We start from the raw sequence: 17,291 nt of genomic DNA on the forward strand, positions 1-17,291 counted from the left end.
CATGTGGCGAGCATTCACATCTGTTTTGGAATAGACATGAGCAACACATCTTGAAGAACACCAGTTACAGAAAAGGTAACTGTCTTTTTTTCAATTCACCTAATACAAGTATTGTAGTGCAATCTCTTTATCATGAAAATTGAACTTACAAATGTAGAATTATGTACAAAAAAACCCCTGCATTTAAAAATAAAAATGAAAATTTTAAAGTCTGCAAGTCCACTCAGTCCTATTTCTTGTTCAGCCAATCTCTCAGGCAAACAAGTTTGTTTACATTTGCAGGAGATAATGCTGCCCACTTCTTGTTCACAATGTCACCTGAAAGTGAGAACAGGCAATTCATATGGCACTGTTGTAGCTGGCATTGCAAGATATTTACGTGCCAGATGTGCTAAAGATTCATATGTCCATTTATGTCCCTTTATGCATGGAGATTGCATTACATACATGTGTGAGATGAACTGAAAAATGCTGTTTCTTTTGTTTATCTTTTTACAGTGCAAATATTTGTAATAAAAACAGTATAAAGTGAGAAGTGTACACTTGAATGCATCCAGTGAAATGAGCTGTAGCTCACGAAAGCTTACGCTCAAATAAATGTGTTTAGTCTCTAAGGTGCCACAAGTACTTCTTTTCTTTTTGTGAATACAGACGAACATGGCTGCTACTCTGAAACCTGTGTTGTAATTGAAATTAATATATTTGAAAATGTAGAAAAACATCCAAAATATTGAATACATTTCAATTGGTATTCTATTGTTTAACAGCGCAATTAAAACTGCAATTAATGGTGATTAATTTTTTTAGTTAATCTCATGAGTTAACTGCAATTATTCAGCAGCCCTATTTACAATACATTTTAATAGCAATCTATAGGCATTTCAAGAATTGAGCGCTGAAAATTTAGAAAATAAAAAATGATCCTATTCTAAGCCAGATGGTAATGAAATAAAACTGGGCCTTGATGCCAGAGTTCCTGCGTTCCACCTGTAATACCGATTTCACTATTAATGTGGGTTTGGGTTGGGGCCTCTGTGTGGAAATACAATGTTTCTGTTTTGGTGGACAGTGTTTCTAGTTAACATCTTATGAGTTATCTATCTTTCCTGCTGTGTTTAGAGTTTATTTCCAGACAAAAAATACCGAAGTTGAGAGTACATATCAATTACTTACAGATAAAAACACCTATTTACAAAAACAGTATTATAAAACAAAACTAGCAATCAAAATCAAAGGGAATGCAGAGAGAAGGTGAAATTTCAAACATTGTAAAGTATGGGAATTCTTTGGCTAGTGACTGCTTTTACATTTTTGTGGTTCTCTTTGTAAGGAAAAGAGTTAGTTAGTTCTACATGCTTTTTTCGAAAATGATAATTTAGGTGCTTGAGTCATTTGGAGCCATTTAAAAATCCATGAGAGCCTCATGGACTATCTAGAGGTCCATACTGGACCAGAGAACAATGTCCCCAATATAGCTTTCATGCTGTCAAAACTGGCCACAGTTGTAAAGGGCAGGTTTTTCAAAGGCAGTTTATGCCTTTTTGAAAATCTCCCCTTAGATCTCTTGACTATTCTACTTCTTAGAAGTTATGAGAACAGTGTAAGTCCAGACTTGGAAAAGAAGCATTGGAAGAATTTTCAAAATGCTAAGAAACTTTTTTTTTTAAATGGAGTTCTGTATCTTGGAAATGGCTTTTCAGAATCACCTCAGATTTGCTGTCTCTCTTGTACCTGCCTCTCTCCCACACTCAACTCCTCCACGCCCCAAAAAATAGTAAAACTGAAACCCTGTCTCTTTTGTGTATAGACTTTTCCATACAAAATGTGAAGTTGAAATGACTGTCATTTAGAGGGAGGTCAAGTGAGGCCTTAGAATGAAAAGCGGGTCTCAAGCCTGACTATAGAGAGGCGACTGCCTCTTCCTCATGCCAGTCCTCTACTTCCTTCACAGAACGACTAGTGTGCTTAGGATGACCATATGTACAGGACAGTCCCCCTTTTTCAGCTCTGTCCTAGTCATCTCTACCTTTTTGCCAAAACTGAGCATTTGTCCTGGCCGCAAGGCAGAGTTGAGAGTGGCGGCTGCTGTCCGGGGGTCAGCTGAAGGCAGCATTGCCTGTCAGTAGGAGAGTGGAGAAATTTTGCTTCCAGCAGGCAGTGCTGCCTTCAGAGCTGACAACCCCCCCATCCCTCTCCCCAGGTGGCGTGGAAGTCAGCAGGTCAGCACTAGCTGTGGGCAGCACAGGGCTCTGGTGGCATGGACCTTGGGGAGGGGTCAACCCCAGCCCCAGCTGCAGGCGGCACGGGGCTCAGTAGGTCAGCCCCAGCTGCAGGCGGCACGGGGCTCAGTAGGTCAGCCCCAGCCCTAGGTGGTGTGAGGAGGGTGGCTCTGGTGAGCCCTGTGCTCGGGAGGTGTGTGTGTGTGTGTGTGTGTGTGTGTGTGTGTGGGAGCGGGGAAGGGAAGGGAGCAGCTCAGGTGAGCCCTGGGCCATCCCATTTTTACTTTAAGAAATATGGTCACCCTAATGTGCTGGCTCTTGAGCCCAGCTCTCTTTGAGATGGAAGTCACAGTCAAGTTATTCCCTTCACTGTCTCTCTCTCATTTCCCTCCCTCCTTTCTTCCAACTCTTCCCCTCCCCCCCCCACCCCCAGTCATTCTGCTCAAACAGCAGCACTAGCTTCAGATTAAATTTGGCATTGTGCTGCAAATCCAAGAGACCAGCCAAGAAACAACCTCTTCTACCAGTCAAGTAAGGGTGTCCTGCACACCCAAAGCCAGTTCTGATCTGACATAGAGACACCCCTCTGTCCCATGAATGTCATTGTAGGCTGCTGAAGACATTCTGCTTTTGCCCAGGCTGTACATAAGATGGGACTCATGCCCAGACTTGGTAAGTCACATAGTAATGAAGACTCAGCTGGGACACGTGTTTCAGGACTATGATGAGATGGAGTAGGAGGGTTGGGGGTGGGGTGTGTGTGTGTCTCTGGTACAGTTTCCTGAAGGATGTTCCCAAAACTGATGCTCCATGAAAATTGCATATGTCATAGTGTCCTGCTTGGTGATTTAGCCTCAGTCTTGGTTTTCATCAACAGCAAGAAAGGGGTGACTCTTCTGAGACTGATTTGAACTCAAAAAGTAATCACCCCCACCCGATCCCTAATGTGGACCATATCTCCTACAGACCTGTTTTTATACTGATTGCTCATTTTAAGGCCATATTATCTCCTATGCATGCTTACTACTATATAAGAGACTGGAAACACGATGAGGTTATGTCCATCATATTTCAGTGGAATTTAAAGATGTGTCCATGTATTATTTTTTTTCTCTCTCAGGGTCTCTTTATAGTTGTACAATAACATCAGGTACATTTATGTTCTGGATAGAGAGCAAGTGAAGTGGAAGTGATTTGCTGAAGGCAGTTGAAAGTGTTTTGCTCTTTCATATCTTTCCTAAAAATGTTTGTAATTGTATAGTTTGTTTGAATTAAGTCTTCATTTTTTGTTTTTGTTTGTTTGCTTGCAGGGGACACACTTAGAAGAACCTGTATGGGATCCTAAGGACTTGACGGATGGATGATGTGCTTACGATGATTAAGGTAAGGGAATGAATCACTTATTTTGGCATCACCCAATTTCCCCTCTTCTTGAAGTAGGCCTTGGGATTTAGAAGGCAAATTATAGTCCTTGCTTTATTTAAAATTTACTAATAATCAAAGGTGGTATTGGGACACTGCTAAAGTACTAACTTGTTCTTAGAAATGTCCCTTTAAATGGGGGAAAAAATTGTCTTGCATTTTAAGAATAACCTGGAACATATACAATGGAAAAAATACTATCATCTTCCTTAAGGATAATAAGAAGCTCTTTAAATTGTAAAAACTTTTATTTGAAGTGCTCAGTATAGTAATTTTTGTTCTCTTGAAACTAAGTGGTTGAGTTTGCAATTCAAGTTCTCACCTGTCATTTTGAGCTACTAAGTAGAATATATTTTATTAGTCTATTTCTATCATCTTAAAGTGCTGTGGTCAGCTAGTCTGTCCCCAGATGCCATGGTTGGTACAGAAGTGTTGATTGATTAGATACAGAAGGATTCTTGTTTTGCTGAAAACATGAATGTACTGGGAGAAGATGTGAAAAGCAAATATAAACGTACTCAGGCCTGGCATTTATTTATAGGTATTTTTGTGACACTCCTCACTGTAATAATTTGTGTCTTGTCTATATTTGCACTTTTCAGAAAGCTTCTTGTTTCCATTCTGCTACAGGTAGCAAAAATTGAATGTTTATGTAGACAGTGCACTTTCACCACCACAATCTGTGCAGGATTAGGTACCATAACAGTAAAACACCATTACACTACTCATTATTTGTATTATGGTAGCACTGAAAGAGTTGATTTGTCCCAGGCTTTGTATACACACATAAGCCAGGCTTAGCCCTGAGAAGTTTCTTGTTGAATTAGACAAGATAAGGGGCAGGAGGGAAAACAGACAGAGGGTTCGCTGGTAGAGCTGGGAGGAGAACCCAGGTTTCCTGATTTTCATGGTAGTGCTCTATCCACACTGCCGGTTCTATCCGCACTTCCTGTTCTACATTAGGTCTCCTGCTATTGCAACCTTCTGGTGGAGCTGTACTGGAACTATTGTAGAGACCGCGAGAATTACCTTGTGTGTATTGGCCATCACTCCAGCACTGTTCTGCTGACCACCAATTTATATTAAATTCTCTGCAAATAATCCACTTAAAAAAAAAAAAAAGCAAACGTGAAATACTGTAGTGAGATTAGAAATACAAATTGCCAGTCAAACTATACCCAATATAGTAGTTTAGAACTTTTTTTTGTGATATTAGGATTCACTGATCCTGTTTGGCACTGTGCAAGACAGAGGGCTAGAAACTGACACCCCTGTTCATCTTGAGTAGTACTTTACTCCATGAAGAGTCCAACAGGAAATTAATGTGGGGGGTCTACTTGTGAGTAGGGTATTCTGGATGTAGGCAGGATGTTCCATGCATGGGTGGTGGTATGGAAGAAGGTATGTGGTGTGTAGTGTGTATGGGTGTAGGTATGTGGTGTGGGTAGGAATATTAAATCCAGATTTGTTTTCCAGGTCTCCAGTTAGCCATCCTTCCTTTCATTCATAGTTTGTATCATTTACCTACCTTCTTTGGTATCCTTTCTTCTGATCCTCTTTGTCTTGTCCAGCTCACATGGCCATAACTAGGAGATGAATGAGACGGGCAGCACAATGTGTCATGATGTTATGTTGCAGACATTAGACTGTGATCATAGAAACAATGTTAGTCATGCACAGGAGAGACCTCTTAGGTCATTGTCCTTCTGTCGATAAAGAATTATCTTACAGTATCTCCTTCCACATGTTCTAGTTTTCCTTGGCTGAATGTTCCACAACCTAAGAGATTTCACCATTAGGTAACTTTTTTTTTCTTGTTGTTCAGTCTAAATGTTTCCTTGCTCAATTTCATCTTACAACTCCTAGTTATCCCCCCCATTGAACACCCGACATGAAGGCTCCCCTCCCTCTCCCACACCCACTTGCAGTTCACACCCTCCAAATCCCAAACGTGTAGATAGTTATTAATTCTTCTTGTCCCTTATGCATTGCTTTATCACTCTAGACATATTATTTAAGTCCAGCCTCATTCATCTTTTTTTGCCTTTCTCTAAAGGCCCAACACAACTTGCCCTGTTGTCCACGGAAAGACTGCCGTTGCCTTCAGAGTGGTGATCAGCCTCTAAATTCCCATCATTCCTGTCCAGAGGTACATGGAAGTGAGATTGCTCATGAAATCTTGCATCCATGTCTTAAGGCACAGTGCCGCATTGTGGGCTAGATTTTCCCCTCTTACATGCATGCAGTCCAGTTGACTGCAAGAATGTATCATAAATGAACATTTGATCCAGTGTGTCCGTTCTTCGCCCATGCAAGAAAGCTGCATGCTGTAAAACGGGTGCTGTCTTTAGGTAACACCAGTGGAAACAATGGGTTTCATGTGTAGTGTTAGCTCACTGGTTGGTAGTTGGAGGAAGAGATGGAAATTCATTTTCTGACCAGAGCAAATGATTTACAATAGGTTTGTGGATCTTAAATGTATTTGCACTTCTTGTTTGGCTTAGGATAAGAGCTGTGTGGAATGTACTTGTGAAGGAATTTGCATGGATGATTCCTTTCACAAAATGAACATCTGTATAGGCATTCATGCCATGCTCCATAGTATCTGAGCATCCATAAGATGAGTCGGTATATGGTTCAAGCAGTGTCTAGAAGATGCCATGTTAAAGCCCATGTGGTTATCCTGCCTCTTGGGAGAGGTAGTCTTTTTTTGATCAAGTTAGATAAAATACTAGTCAGTAGCTACAACCAAGGGGGTTCTCTGGTATAGACAGTACCATAGGTACACATGGAGATATTCAGATACACCTCTCATTCCTTTAACCTCTTCCACAGTTGTTTGGTTTGCAATAGTGCTCAATTACGTAACTGGAAAGAATGATTCCCTACACTGCAGGAATTACTGGATGAAATTATATGGCCTGAGTTACATAGGCGGTTGCACTAGATGACCATATTGTGGTCCCTTTTGGCCTTAATGTTTATGAATCTGATGCTTAACTCTTGTCAGTTGCTTGATGCAAATACCCCAGTATTCCTTTAGAGGCATTTTCTTTTTGTAAAATTACTAGTTTAACACATGTTAACTACCAAATAGCAAGTAGCTGAATTTTTCAGGCAAGCCATAGGCTGAAAACTATTGATCCAAGTTGTTCAGTGAATAATGAAACATCCTCACAAATAGGAAAAGGTCACCTAGACCCAAAGGTTTTTCTCTCACACACAAAAAACATAAAGCCTGTTTATCAAATTCTTGGTTCAGCTCAGCTTTAACATACACACAGGTTATGGTGAAATTTAAACTGAAGCCAGGGGATTGAATAAACTAGTTGTAATACTTTTCGCCTCCATGGCTAGACACACAGAAGAAAAGAATGAGTGGATGTCTGGCTTAAACAAGTGCTACAGGTTCATATCAACTAATCACATGTTCATCATCTAAAAGGTTGACTTTGACAAGGAGACTTCCCCCTATTTTTATAACTTGCCATAAGAATCCAATGCAGTATTGTACAATCTGAGAAATAGGAGATATATATATAGGAGCAAGAAGAGAGCTGAGTGAAGCTTCTTCAGTGGCTTATGACGCTAGAGTTGGGGAGAGCTAGAATAAGTTGTAATAAACAGGAGTGATGTCAACACAGAGGTGTTTATTTTGAGAACTGTTAACAGAACAATATAATCTAGGCTTCAGCATTAAATATAACCAGCAGTCTACTCTCTGTGCCCTGGAACAAATGTTTTGGTGTCGTGTCTACATTAGAATTTATAGTTGTGTTAATGCTTCTGAATAAAAATGTACGTGTAGATATACTGAGCAAATAAGAGGCAGTGGGTGGCAAGGTGGTAGTTTGAGATGAATGTTGCTTTTCATGTCTAGTATGATCTGGTAAACTGTCAAAGGAAGTGCTGAAAACCTCAACTCTGTGTGATGCATTTAAAACCAGACTGGACAAAAGTCTGGAAAACAGACTGAAGGGAATTATTCTTATGCTGGCTTCTGTGCAGGATGAAATCGATGCTCTTCCCCGCTCTCATTTGATTCCTAGAGAAACAAGGTGGGTAAGGTACTATCCTTTATTATACCAATTTCTGTTGGCGAAAGAGAAGCTTTCAAGCTACACAGATCTCTAGCTTGTCTCTCTCACCAACAGAAGATGGTCCAATAAAAGATATTACCTTACCCACCTTGTGTCTCTAATATGTGGGACCAAACGGCTACAACAACGCTGCCAACAATGTCCTATTATTTAAATTTTTGTTGATTATCTTTCTGCTTAATTCACTTTCAGCAGAACAGTGAAAAGTGGCCTTGGTGTAAATGAGACTCAGACCCTGAGGGTATGTCTATATCATAGTAAAAACCTGTGTCATTGTGTCTGAGCCTGGGTCAATGGATTCAGGCTATGGGGATAAAAATCACAATGTAGACATTCCGGCTGAACCCCTCACTGGGTCTCAGGGCCTGGAGCCCAAACCTGAACATCTAAACTGCAATTTTTAGCCCTACCTCCTGAACCTTGTAAGCCCGAGTCAGCTGACTGCAGGATAGAAGTATCCTGGGAGTATGTGTGCATTGCAGTTAGACACCTGCAGCTGGCCTGTGCCAGCTGACTTGGGCTGCAGGGCTGTTTAACTGCAGCATATACTTCTGGGCTTGGCCTGGAGCCCGACCTCTAGGACCCTTTGAGGTCCGAGGGTCCTGGAGCCCAGGCTTTGGCCGAGCATGGAAGTCTGCACTGCAGTTAGACAGCCCTGAGTCCCACAACCCGAGTCAGCTGGCTTGGGCCAGCTGTGGGTTTTTAATTGCAGTGTAGACATACCCTCTGTGTCTTGCTCCCTCTACAGTACTAACATTACAGCCAGTGACTGGGAGAGAGAATGGTCCAGCGGTTTGGGTGCTAGCTTGGGACTTTGGAGATCCAGGTTCAGTTCCCTGTCCTACTGCAGACTGTCTGTGGACCTTGGGCAAATCATAGAATCATAGAATATCAGGGTTGGAAGGGACCCCAGAAGGTCATCTAGTCCAACCCCCTGCTCAAAGCAGGACCAAGTCCCAGTTAAATCATCCTAGCCAGGGCTTTGTCAAGCCTGACCTTAAAAACCTCTAAGGAAGGAGATTCTACCACCTCCCTAGGTAACGCATTCCAGTGTTTCACCACCCTCTTAGTGAAAAAGTTTTTCCTAATATCCAATCTAAACCTCCCCCATTGCAACTTGAGACCATTACTCCTCGTTCTGTCATCTGCTACCATTGAGAACAGTCTAGAGCCATCCTCTTTGAAACCCCCTTTCAGGTAGTTGAAAGCAGCTATCAAATCCCCCCTCATTCTTCTCTTCTGGAGACTAAACAATCCCAGCTCCCTCAGCCTCTCCTCATAAGTCATGTGCTCTAGACCCCTAATCATTTTTGTTGCCCTTCGCTGTACTCTTTCCAATTTATCCACATCCTTCTTGTAGTGTGGGGCCCAAAACTGGACACAGTACTCCAGATGAGGCCTCACCAGTGTCGAATAGAGGGGAACGATCACGTCCCTCGATCTGCTCGCTATGCCCCTACTTATACATCCCAAAATGCCATTGGCCTTCTTGGCAACAAGGGCACACTGCTGACTCATATCCAGCTTCTCGTCCACTGTCACCCCTAGGTCCTTTTCCGCAGAACTGCTGCCGAGCCATTCGGTCCCTAGTCTGTAGCGGTGCATTGGATTCTTCCATCCTAAGTGCAGGACCCTGCACTTATCCTTATTGAACCTCATTAGATTTCTTTTGGCCCAATCTTCCAATTTGTCTAGGTCCTTCTGTATCCTATCCCTCCCCTCCAGCGTATCTACCACTCCTCCCAGTTTAGTATCATCCGCAAATTTGCTGAGAGTGCAATCCACACCATCCTCCAGATCATTTATGAAGATATTGAACAAAACGGGCCCCAGGACCGACCCCTGGGGCACTCCACTTGACACCGGCTGCCAACTAGACATGGAGCCATTGATCACTACCCGTTGAGCCCGACAATCTAGCCAGCTTTCTACCCACCTTATAGTGCATTCATCCAGCCCATACTTCCTTAACTTGCTGACAAGAATGCTGTGGGAGACCGTGTCAAAAGCTTTGCTAAAGTCAAGAAACAATACATCCACTGCTTTCCCTTCATCCACAGAACCAGTAATCTCATCATAAAAGGCGATTAGATTAGTCAGGCATGACCTTCCCTTGGTGAATCCATGCTGACTGTTCCTGATCACTTTCCTCTCCTCTAAGTGCTTCAGGATTGATTCTTTGAGGACCTGCTCCATGATTTTTCCAGGGACTGAGGTGAGGCTGACCGGCCTGTAGTTCCCAGGATCCTCCTTCTTCCCTTTTTTAAAGATGGGCACTACATTAGCCTTTTTCCAGTCATCCGGGACTTCCCCCGTTCGCCACGAGTTTTCAAAGATAATGGCCAAGGGCTCTGCAATCACAGCCGCCAATTCCTTCAGCACTCTCGGATGCAATTCGTCCGGCCCCATGGACTTGTGCACGTCCAGCTTTTCTAAATAGTCCCTAACCACCTCTATCTCTACAGAGGGCTGGCCATCTCTTCCCCATTTTGTGATGCCCAGCACAGCAGTCTGGGAGCTGACCTTGTTAGTGAAAACAGAGGCAAAAAAAGCATTGAGTACATTAGCTTTTTCCACATCCTCTGTCACTAGCTTGCCTCCCTCATTCAGTAAGGGGCCCACACTTTCCTTGGCTTTCTTCTTGTTGCCAACATACCTGAAGAAACCCTTCTTGTTACTCTTGACATCTCTTGCTAGCTGCAAATCACTTTGTCTCTCTGGATCTCCGTGTCCCCATTTGGAAAATGAGTATAATAGCACTGGCCTACCTCAGGGATGTTGAGGATAAATACATTAAAGATTATAAGGCACTTGGCTACTAAATAGACTAGTCTCCTTAAGAGGAGACTATGCACTCGGTGTAGAACAATTGGCCATATTAAAAAGTGGTGGTAGACATGTTGCCCTGCAGCCTAGGAGTGTCTCAAGACAGTCTGTTCATAACATGCTTGCATGCTGAAGAAAGTATTCCTTGTTCAAATGAAACAGATTTGGCCTCCTCATGGTGATGAAAAGAACTTTACCTCATGGTGATTACAGCCGGGAGGTAGATTGCTTATTTGAGTAAGGAATGCTTCATTCAGGGATTGTGAACTCCTTTATCTCCGAACAGATCTGTCTTTGGGGCACTCCCACATGACATGAAAGAAGGTTGTCTACTGCCACATTTCTGACATTTGGCCAGCCCTTGAGAATCAGCTTTGACATGGATATGCAGATAACCTGTACTAGTATTTTTAATCAAAGCTCTAAGTAATCTGCAGAAGCATCCAAGTATCAGCCATTAGGACCATTCCAAAAGCCAATTTTAAGAGTGGCTTTTAAAAGACCTTTTAAACAAAGATGGAGACTGGGAGAAGTCGGAATCTGGGAGTAACATGGGCTGTTATACCAGGGATAAGGGGGAGAGGAGAGAACATAGGGGGGAATCAAATCAGCATCTTGGATGTCTATATACTAATGTGAGAAGTATGGGAAATAAGTCTGAAGAACCTGAAATGCTAGTTAATAAACATAGCTATGACATAGTTGGCATCACAGAGACTTGGTGGGATAATATGCATGACTGAAATATTGGTATAGAAGGGTACAGCTTGCTCAGGAAGGACAGGGGAAAAAAAGGGAGGTGTTGCATTATATATATTAAAAAAGTATACCTTTGGACTGAGGTTGAGATGGAAATGGGAGACAGACTTGTTGAAAGTCTCTGGGTAAGGATAAAAGGGATAAAACCCAAGGGTGCTGTCATGATAGGAGTCTACTGCAGACCACCTAACCAGGAAGAAGAGGTGGGTGAGGCTTTTTATAAACAAGTAACAAAATCCAAAGCACAGGACTTGGTGGTGATGGCTAGAGCCCTGCACAGATACAAAATTTGAATCCACATCTGATCCTCAGTCTGCAAAAATGATCACCAGATACCTGCGGATATAAAGCAGATATATGCAGATTTGCAGGGCTTTTTAGATATAAAATTTGGATCTGCATCCATCTGCTATCCACAAAAATGGTTGCGGATATCTCCGTCTGCAGATGAAGATATAAAGTGCATATCTGCGGATTTGCAGTGCTCTGGTGATGGGGGACTTCAGCTAGCCAGATATCTGTTGGGAAAATAACATAGCAGGGCCCAGATTATCACATATTCTGGGAATGTATTGGAGACCATTTTTTATTTCAGAAGATAGAGAAAGCTACATGGGAGAGGCTGTTCTAGATTTGATTTTGAAAAATAGGGAGGAACTGGCTGAGAATTTGAAAGTGAAAGTCAGTTTAGGTGAAAGTGATCATGAAATTGTAGAGTTCATGATCCTAAGGAATGGTAGGAGGGAAAACAGCACAATAAAAATGATGGATTTCAAGAAGGCAGACTTTAGAAAACTCAGGGAGATAGTAGGTAATATCACATGGGAAGCAAGTCTAAGGAAAAAACCATTTGAGCGTTGGCCAGTTTTTGAAGGAGACAGTATTAAGGGCACAAGAGCAAACTGTCTCTCTGCATAGGAAAGATAGGAAGTATGGCAAGAGACCAGCCTGGCTTAACCAGGAGCTCTTCAATGATCTGAAACTCAAAAAAGTCCTACAAAAAGTAGAAACTAGGTCAGATTACAAGGGATAAATATAAACAAATAACATAAGTATGTAGGGACAAAATTAGAAAGGTCAAGGCACAAAACGAGATTAAACTAGCTAGAGACACAAAGGGTAACAAGAAAACATTCTACAAATATATTAGAAGCAAGAGGAACACCAAGGACAGAGTAGCCCTGCTACTCAATGAGGGAGGAAAAAATAATAGAAAATATGGAAATGGCAGAAGTGCTAAATGACATTTTTTTGTTTTGTTTTCACCATAAAGGTTGGTAGCGATTGAAGGTCTAACATAGTGAATACCAGTAAAAATGAGGTAGGATCAGAGACTAAAACAGGGACAGAACAAGTTAAAGATTACTTAAACAAGTTAGATGTCTTCAAGTCACCAGGGCCTGATGAAATGCATCTTAGAATACTCAAGGAGCTGACTGAGGAGATATCGGCGCCATAAGCTATTACCTTCGAAAAATCATAGAATCTCAGGGTTGGAAGGGACCTCTGGAGGTCATCTAGTCCAATCCCCTGCTCAAAGCAGGACCAATCCCCAACTAAATCATCCCAGCCAGGGCTTTGTCAAGTTTGACTTTAAAAACTTCTAAGGAAGGAGATTCTACCACCTCCCTAGGTAACGCATTCCAGTGTTTCACCATCCTCCTAGTGAAAAAGTTTTTCCTAATATCCAACCTAAACCTCCCGCACTGCAACTTGAGACCATTACTCCTTGTTCTGTCATCTGCTACCACTGAGAACAGTCTAGATCCATCCTCTTTGGAACCCCCTTTCAGGTAGTTGAAAGCAGCTATCAAATCCCCCCTCATTCTTCTCTTCTGCAGATTAAATAATCCCAGTTCCCTCAGCCTCTCCTCATAAGTCATGTGTTCCAGTCCCCTAATAATTTTTGTTGCCCTCCGCTGGACGTTTTCCAATTTTTCCACATCTTTCTTGTCATGTGGGGCCCAAAACTGGATGCAGTACTCCAGATGAGACTTCATCAATGTCGAATAGAGGGGAATGATCACGTCCCTCGATCTGCTGGCAATGCCCCTACTTACACAGTCCAAAATGTCATTGGCCTTCTTGGCAACAAGGGCACACTGTTGACTCATATCCAGCTTCTCGTCCACTGTAACCCCTAAGTCCTTCTCTGCAGAACTGCTGCCTAGCCATTCGGTCCCTAGTCTGTAGCGGTGCATGGGATTCTTCCATCCTAAGTGCAGGACTCTGCACTTGTCCTTGTTGAACCTCATCAGATTTCTTTTGCCCCAATCCTCTAATTTGTCTAGGTTCCTCTGCATCCTATCCCTACTCTCCAGTGTATCTACCTCTCCTCTCAGTTTAGTGTCATCTGCAAACTTGCTGAGGGTGCAATCCAAACCATCCTCCGGATCATTTATGAAGATATTGAACAAAACCGGCCCGAGGCCCGACCCTTGGGGCACTCCACTTGATACCGCCTGCCAACTAGACATGGAGCCATTGATCACTACCCATTGAGCCCAACGATCTAGCCAGCTTTCTATCCACCTTATAGTCCATTCATCCAACCCATATTTCTTTAACTTGCTGGCAAGAATACTGTGGGAGACCGTGTCAAAAGCTTTGCTAAAGTCAAGGAACAACACGTCCACTGCTTTCCCCTCATCCACAGAGCCAGTTATCTTGTCATAGAAGGCAATTAGATTAGTCAGGCATGACTTGCCCTTGGTGAATCCATGCTGACTGTTCCTGATCACTTTCCTCTCCTCTAAGTGCTTCAGAATTGATTCCTTGAGGACCTGCTCCATGATTTTTCCAGGGACTGAGGTGAGGTTTACTGGCCTGTAGTTCCCAGGATCCTCCTCCTTCCCTTTTTTAAAGATGGGCACTACATTAACCGTTTTTTCCAGTCGATGGGACCTCCCCCGATCTCTGAGTTTTCAAAGATAATGGCCAATGGCTCTGCAATCACAACTGCCAACTCCTTTAGCACTCTTGGATGGAGTGCATCCCGCCCTATTGACTTTTGCTCATCCAGCTTTTCTAAATAGTCTCGAACCACTTCTTTCTCCACTGAGGGCTGCTCACCTCCTCCCCATATTGTGCTGCCCAATACAGTAGTCTGGGAGCTGACCTTGTTCGTGAAGGCGGGCAAAAAAAGCATTGAGTATATTAGTTTTTTCCACATCCTCTGTCACTAGGTTGCTTCCCCATTCAGTAAGGGGCCCACACTTTCCTTGACCACCACCTTGTTGCTAATATACCTGAAGAAACCCTTCTTGTTACTCTTAACATCTCTTGCTAGCTGCACTTCCAGGTGTGATTTGGCCTTCCTGATTTAACTCCTGCATGCCCAAGCAATATTTTTATACTCTTCCCTGGTCATTTGTCCAGTCTTCCACTTCTTGTAAGCTTCTTTTTTTGTGTTTAAGATTAGCAAGTATTTCACTGTTAAGCCAGGTTGGTCACCTGCCATATTTACTATTCTTTCTACACATCGGGATGGTTTGTCCCTGTAACCTCAATAAGGATTCTTTAAAATACAGCCAGCTCTCCTGGACTCCTTTCCCCCTCATGTTGTTCTCCCAGGGGATCCTGCCCATCAGTTCCCTGAGGTTGTCAAAGTCTGCTTTTCTGAAGTCCAGGGTTCGTATTCTGCTGCTCTCCTTTCTTCCCTGTGTCAGGATCCTGAACTCTACCATCTCATGGTCACTGCCTCCCAGGTTTCCAACCACTTTTGCTTCCCCTACTAATTCTTCCCGGTTTGTGAGCAGCAGGTCAAGAAGAGCTCTGCCCCTAGTTGGTTCCTCCAGCACTTGCACCAGGAAATTGTCCCCTACACTTTCCAAAAACTTCCTGGATTGTCTGTGCACTGCTGCATTGCTCTCCCAGGAGATATCAGGGTGACTGAAGTCTTCCGTGAGAACCAGGATCTGCGATCTAGTAACTTCCGTTAGTTGCTGGAAGAAAGCCTCATCCCCCCGATCCAGTGGTCCATAGCAGACTCCCACCATGACATCACCCTTGTTGCTCACACTTCTAAACTTAATCCAGAGACACTCAGGTTTTTCTGCAGTTTCATACCGGAGCTCTCAGCAGTCATACTGCTCCCTTACATACAATGCAACTCCCCCACCTTTTCTGCCCTGCCTTTTCTTCCTGATCAGTTTATATCTATTCATGACAGTACTCCAGTCATGTGAGTTATCCCACCACATAAGTCTCTGTTGTTCCAATCACATCATAATTCCTTGACTGTGCCAGGACTTCCAGTTCTCCCTGCTTGTTTCCCAGGCTTCTTGCATTTGTGTATAGGCGCTTGAGATAACTTGCTGTTTGTCCTGCTTTCTTAGTATGAGGCAGGAGCCCTCCCCTTTCATGGTGTTCTGCTCGTGCTTCCTCCCGGTATCCCACGTCCCTACTTACCTCATGGAAGATGGTAGAGATTTCAGGAGACTGGAAAATGGCAAATATAGTGCACATCTATAAAAATGGAAACAAGGGCAATCTGGGAAATTATAAACCAGTCAATTTAACTTCAGTACCTGGAAAGATAATGGAGCAAATAATTGAACAATCAATTTGCAGATACCTAGACGATAATAAGGTGATAAGTAACAGTCAGCACCAATTTGTTAAAGACAAATGGTGTCAAACCAACCTAATAGCTTTCTTTGACATGGTAATAAGACTTGTGGATGGGGAGAAGCGGTACATGTGGTATATTTTGACTTTACTAAGACTTTTGATGCTGTCTCCATGACCTTCTCATAAACTAGGGAAATATAACCTAGATGATGCTAGTGTATGGTGGGTGCATAACTGGCTGGAATACTGTTCCTAGAGAGTTATCAGCGATTCACAGTCAAGCTGGAAGAGCATAGCCGAAGGGGTCCCTCAGGGATCAGTTCTGTTCAATAACTTCATCAGTGATTTAGATAATGGCATGGAGAGTACACTTACAAAATTTGTGGATGATACCAAGCTGGGAAGGGTTGCAAGTGCTTTGGAGGCTAGGGTTAAAATTCAAAATTATCTGGACAAACTGGAGAAATGGTCTGAAGCAAATAGGATGAAATTCAATAAGGACCAGTGCAAAGTACTCCACTTGTGAAGGAACAATCAGTTGCACACCTACAAAATGGGAAATGACTGCCTTGGAAGGAGTACTGCAGAAAGGGATCGGAGGGTCATAATGGATCACAAGCTAAATATGAGTCAACTGTGTCACACTTTTGTGCCAAAAAAAAAAAAAAAAGCAAAGATCATTCTGGGATGTATTAGCAGGAGTGTTGTAAGCAAGACACAAGAAGTAATTCTTCCGCTCTACTCTGTGCTGATAAGGACTCATCTGGCGTATTGTGTTCAGTTCTGGGTGACGCATTTCAGGAAAGATGTGGACAAATTGGAGAATGTCCAGAGAAGAGCAACAAAAAGGATTAAAGGTCTAGAAAACATGACCTATGAGGGAAGATTGAAAAAAATTAGGTTTGTTTAGTCTTAAGAAGAGAAGACTGAGAGGGGACATAACAGTTTTCAAGGAGGAGGGAGAAAAGTTGTTCTCAACATCAAAGGATAGGACAAGAAGCAATGGGCTTAAATTGCAGCAAAGGCAGTTTAGGTTGGACATTAGGAAAAACTTCCTAACTGTGAGGGTAGTTAAGCACTGGAATAAATTGCCTAGGGAGGTTGTCGAATCTCCACCATTGGAGATTTGTAAGAGCAGGTTAGACAAACACCTGTCAGGGATTGTCTAGAGAATACTTAGTCCTGCCATGAGTGCAGGGCACTGGACTAGATGACCTCTCGAGGTCCCTTCCAGTCTTATGATTCTATAAAGCTACAGTTTATACTATAAAATTAGAATGTTCAAAAATGTCTTAGTTTTGTTTGTTTTTTTTTTTAAATGATTCCAGGGAAGAGGGAGGGTTAGGCACATTCCCCCTTCTGTTCCGGGCTATTTCACAATCCAGACATTTAT

The 17,291-nt window shown here is 42.7% G+C and overlaps 1 protein-coding gene across 5 annotated transcripts in view; it reads left to right on the forward strand.

The window, feature by feature from the left end:
- PTPRA (protein tyrosine phosphatase receptor type A) overlaps positions 1-17,291 on the forward strand; it is a 258,209-nt gene that overhangs the window by 127,431 nt on the left and 113,487 nt on the right. For all 5 annotated transcript variants that reach the window (XM_043512765.1, XM_043512763.1, XM_038398352.1 and 2 more), the window contains one exon: positions 3,530-3,602. In XM_043512765.1, coding sequence (XP_043368700.1) covers positions 3,576-3,602 — 27 coding nt within the window. In that variant the 5' untranslated portion in view covers positions 3,530-3,575. The remainder of the gene's footprint in view (positions 1-3,529; positions 3,603-17,291) is intronic.

Source organism: Dermochelys coriacea, chromosome 4 (assembly GCF_009764565.3).
Source record: "Dermochelys coriacea isolate rDerCor1 chromosome 4, rDerCor1.pri.v4, whole genome shotgun sequence".
Taxonomy (NCBI): Eukaryota; Metazoa; Chordata; order Testudines; family Dermochelyidae; genus Dermochelys; species Dermochelys coriacea.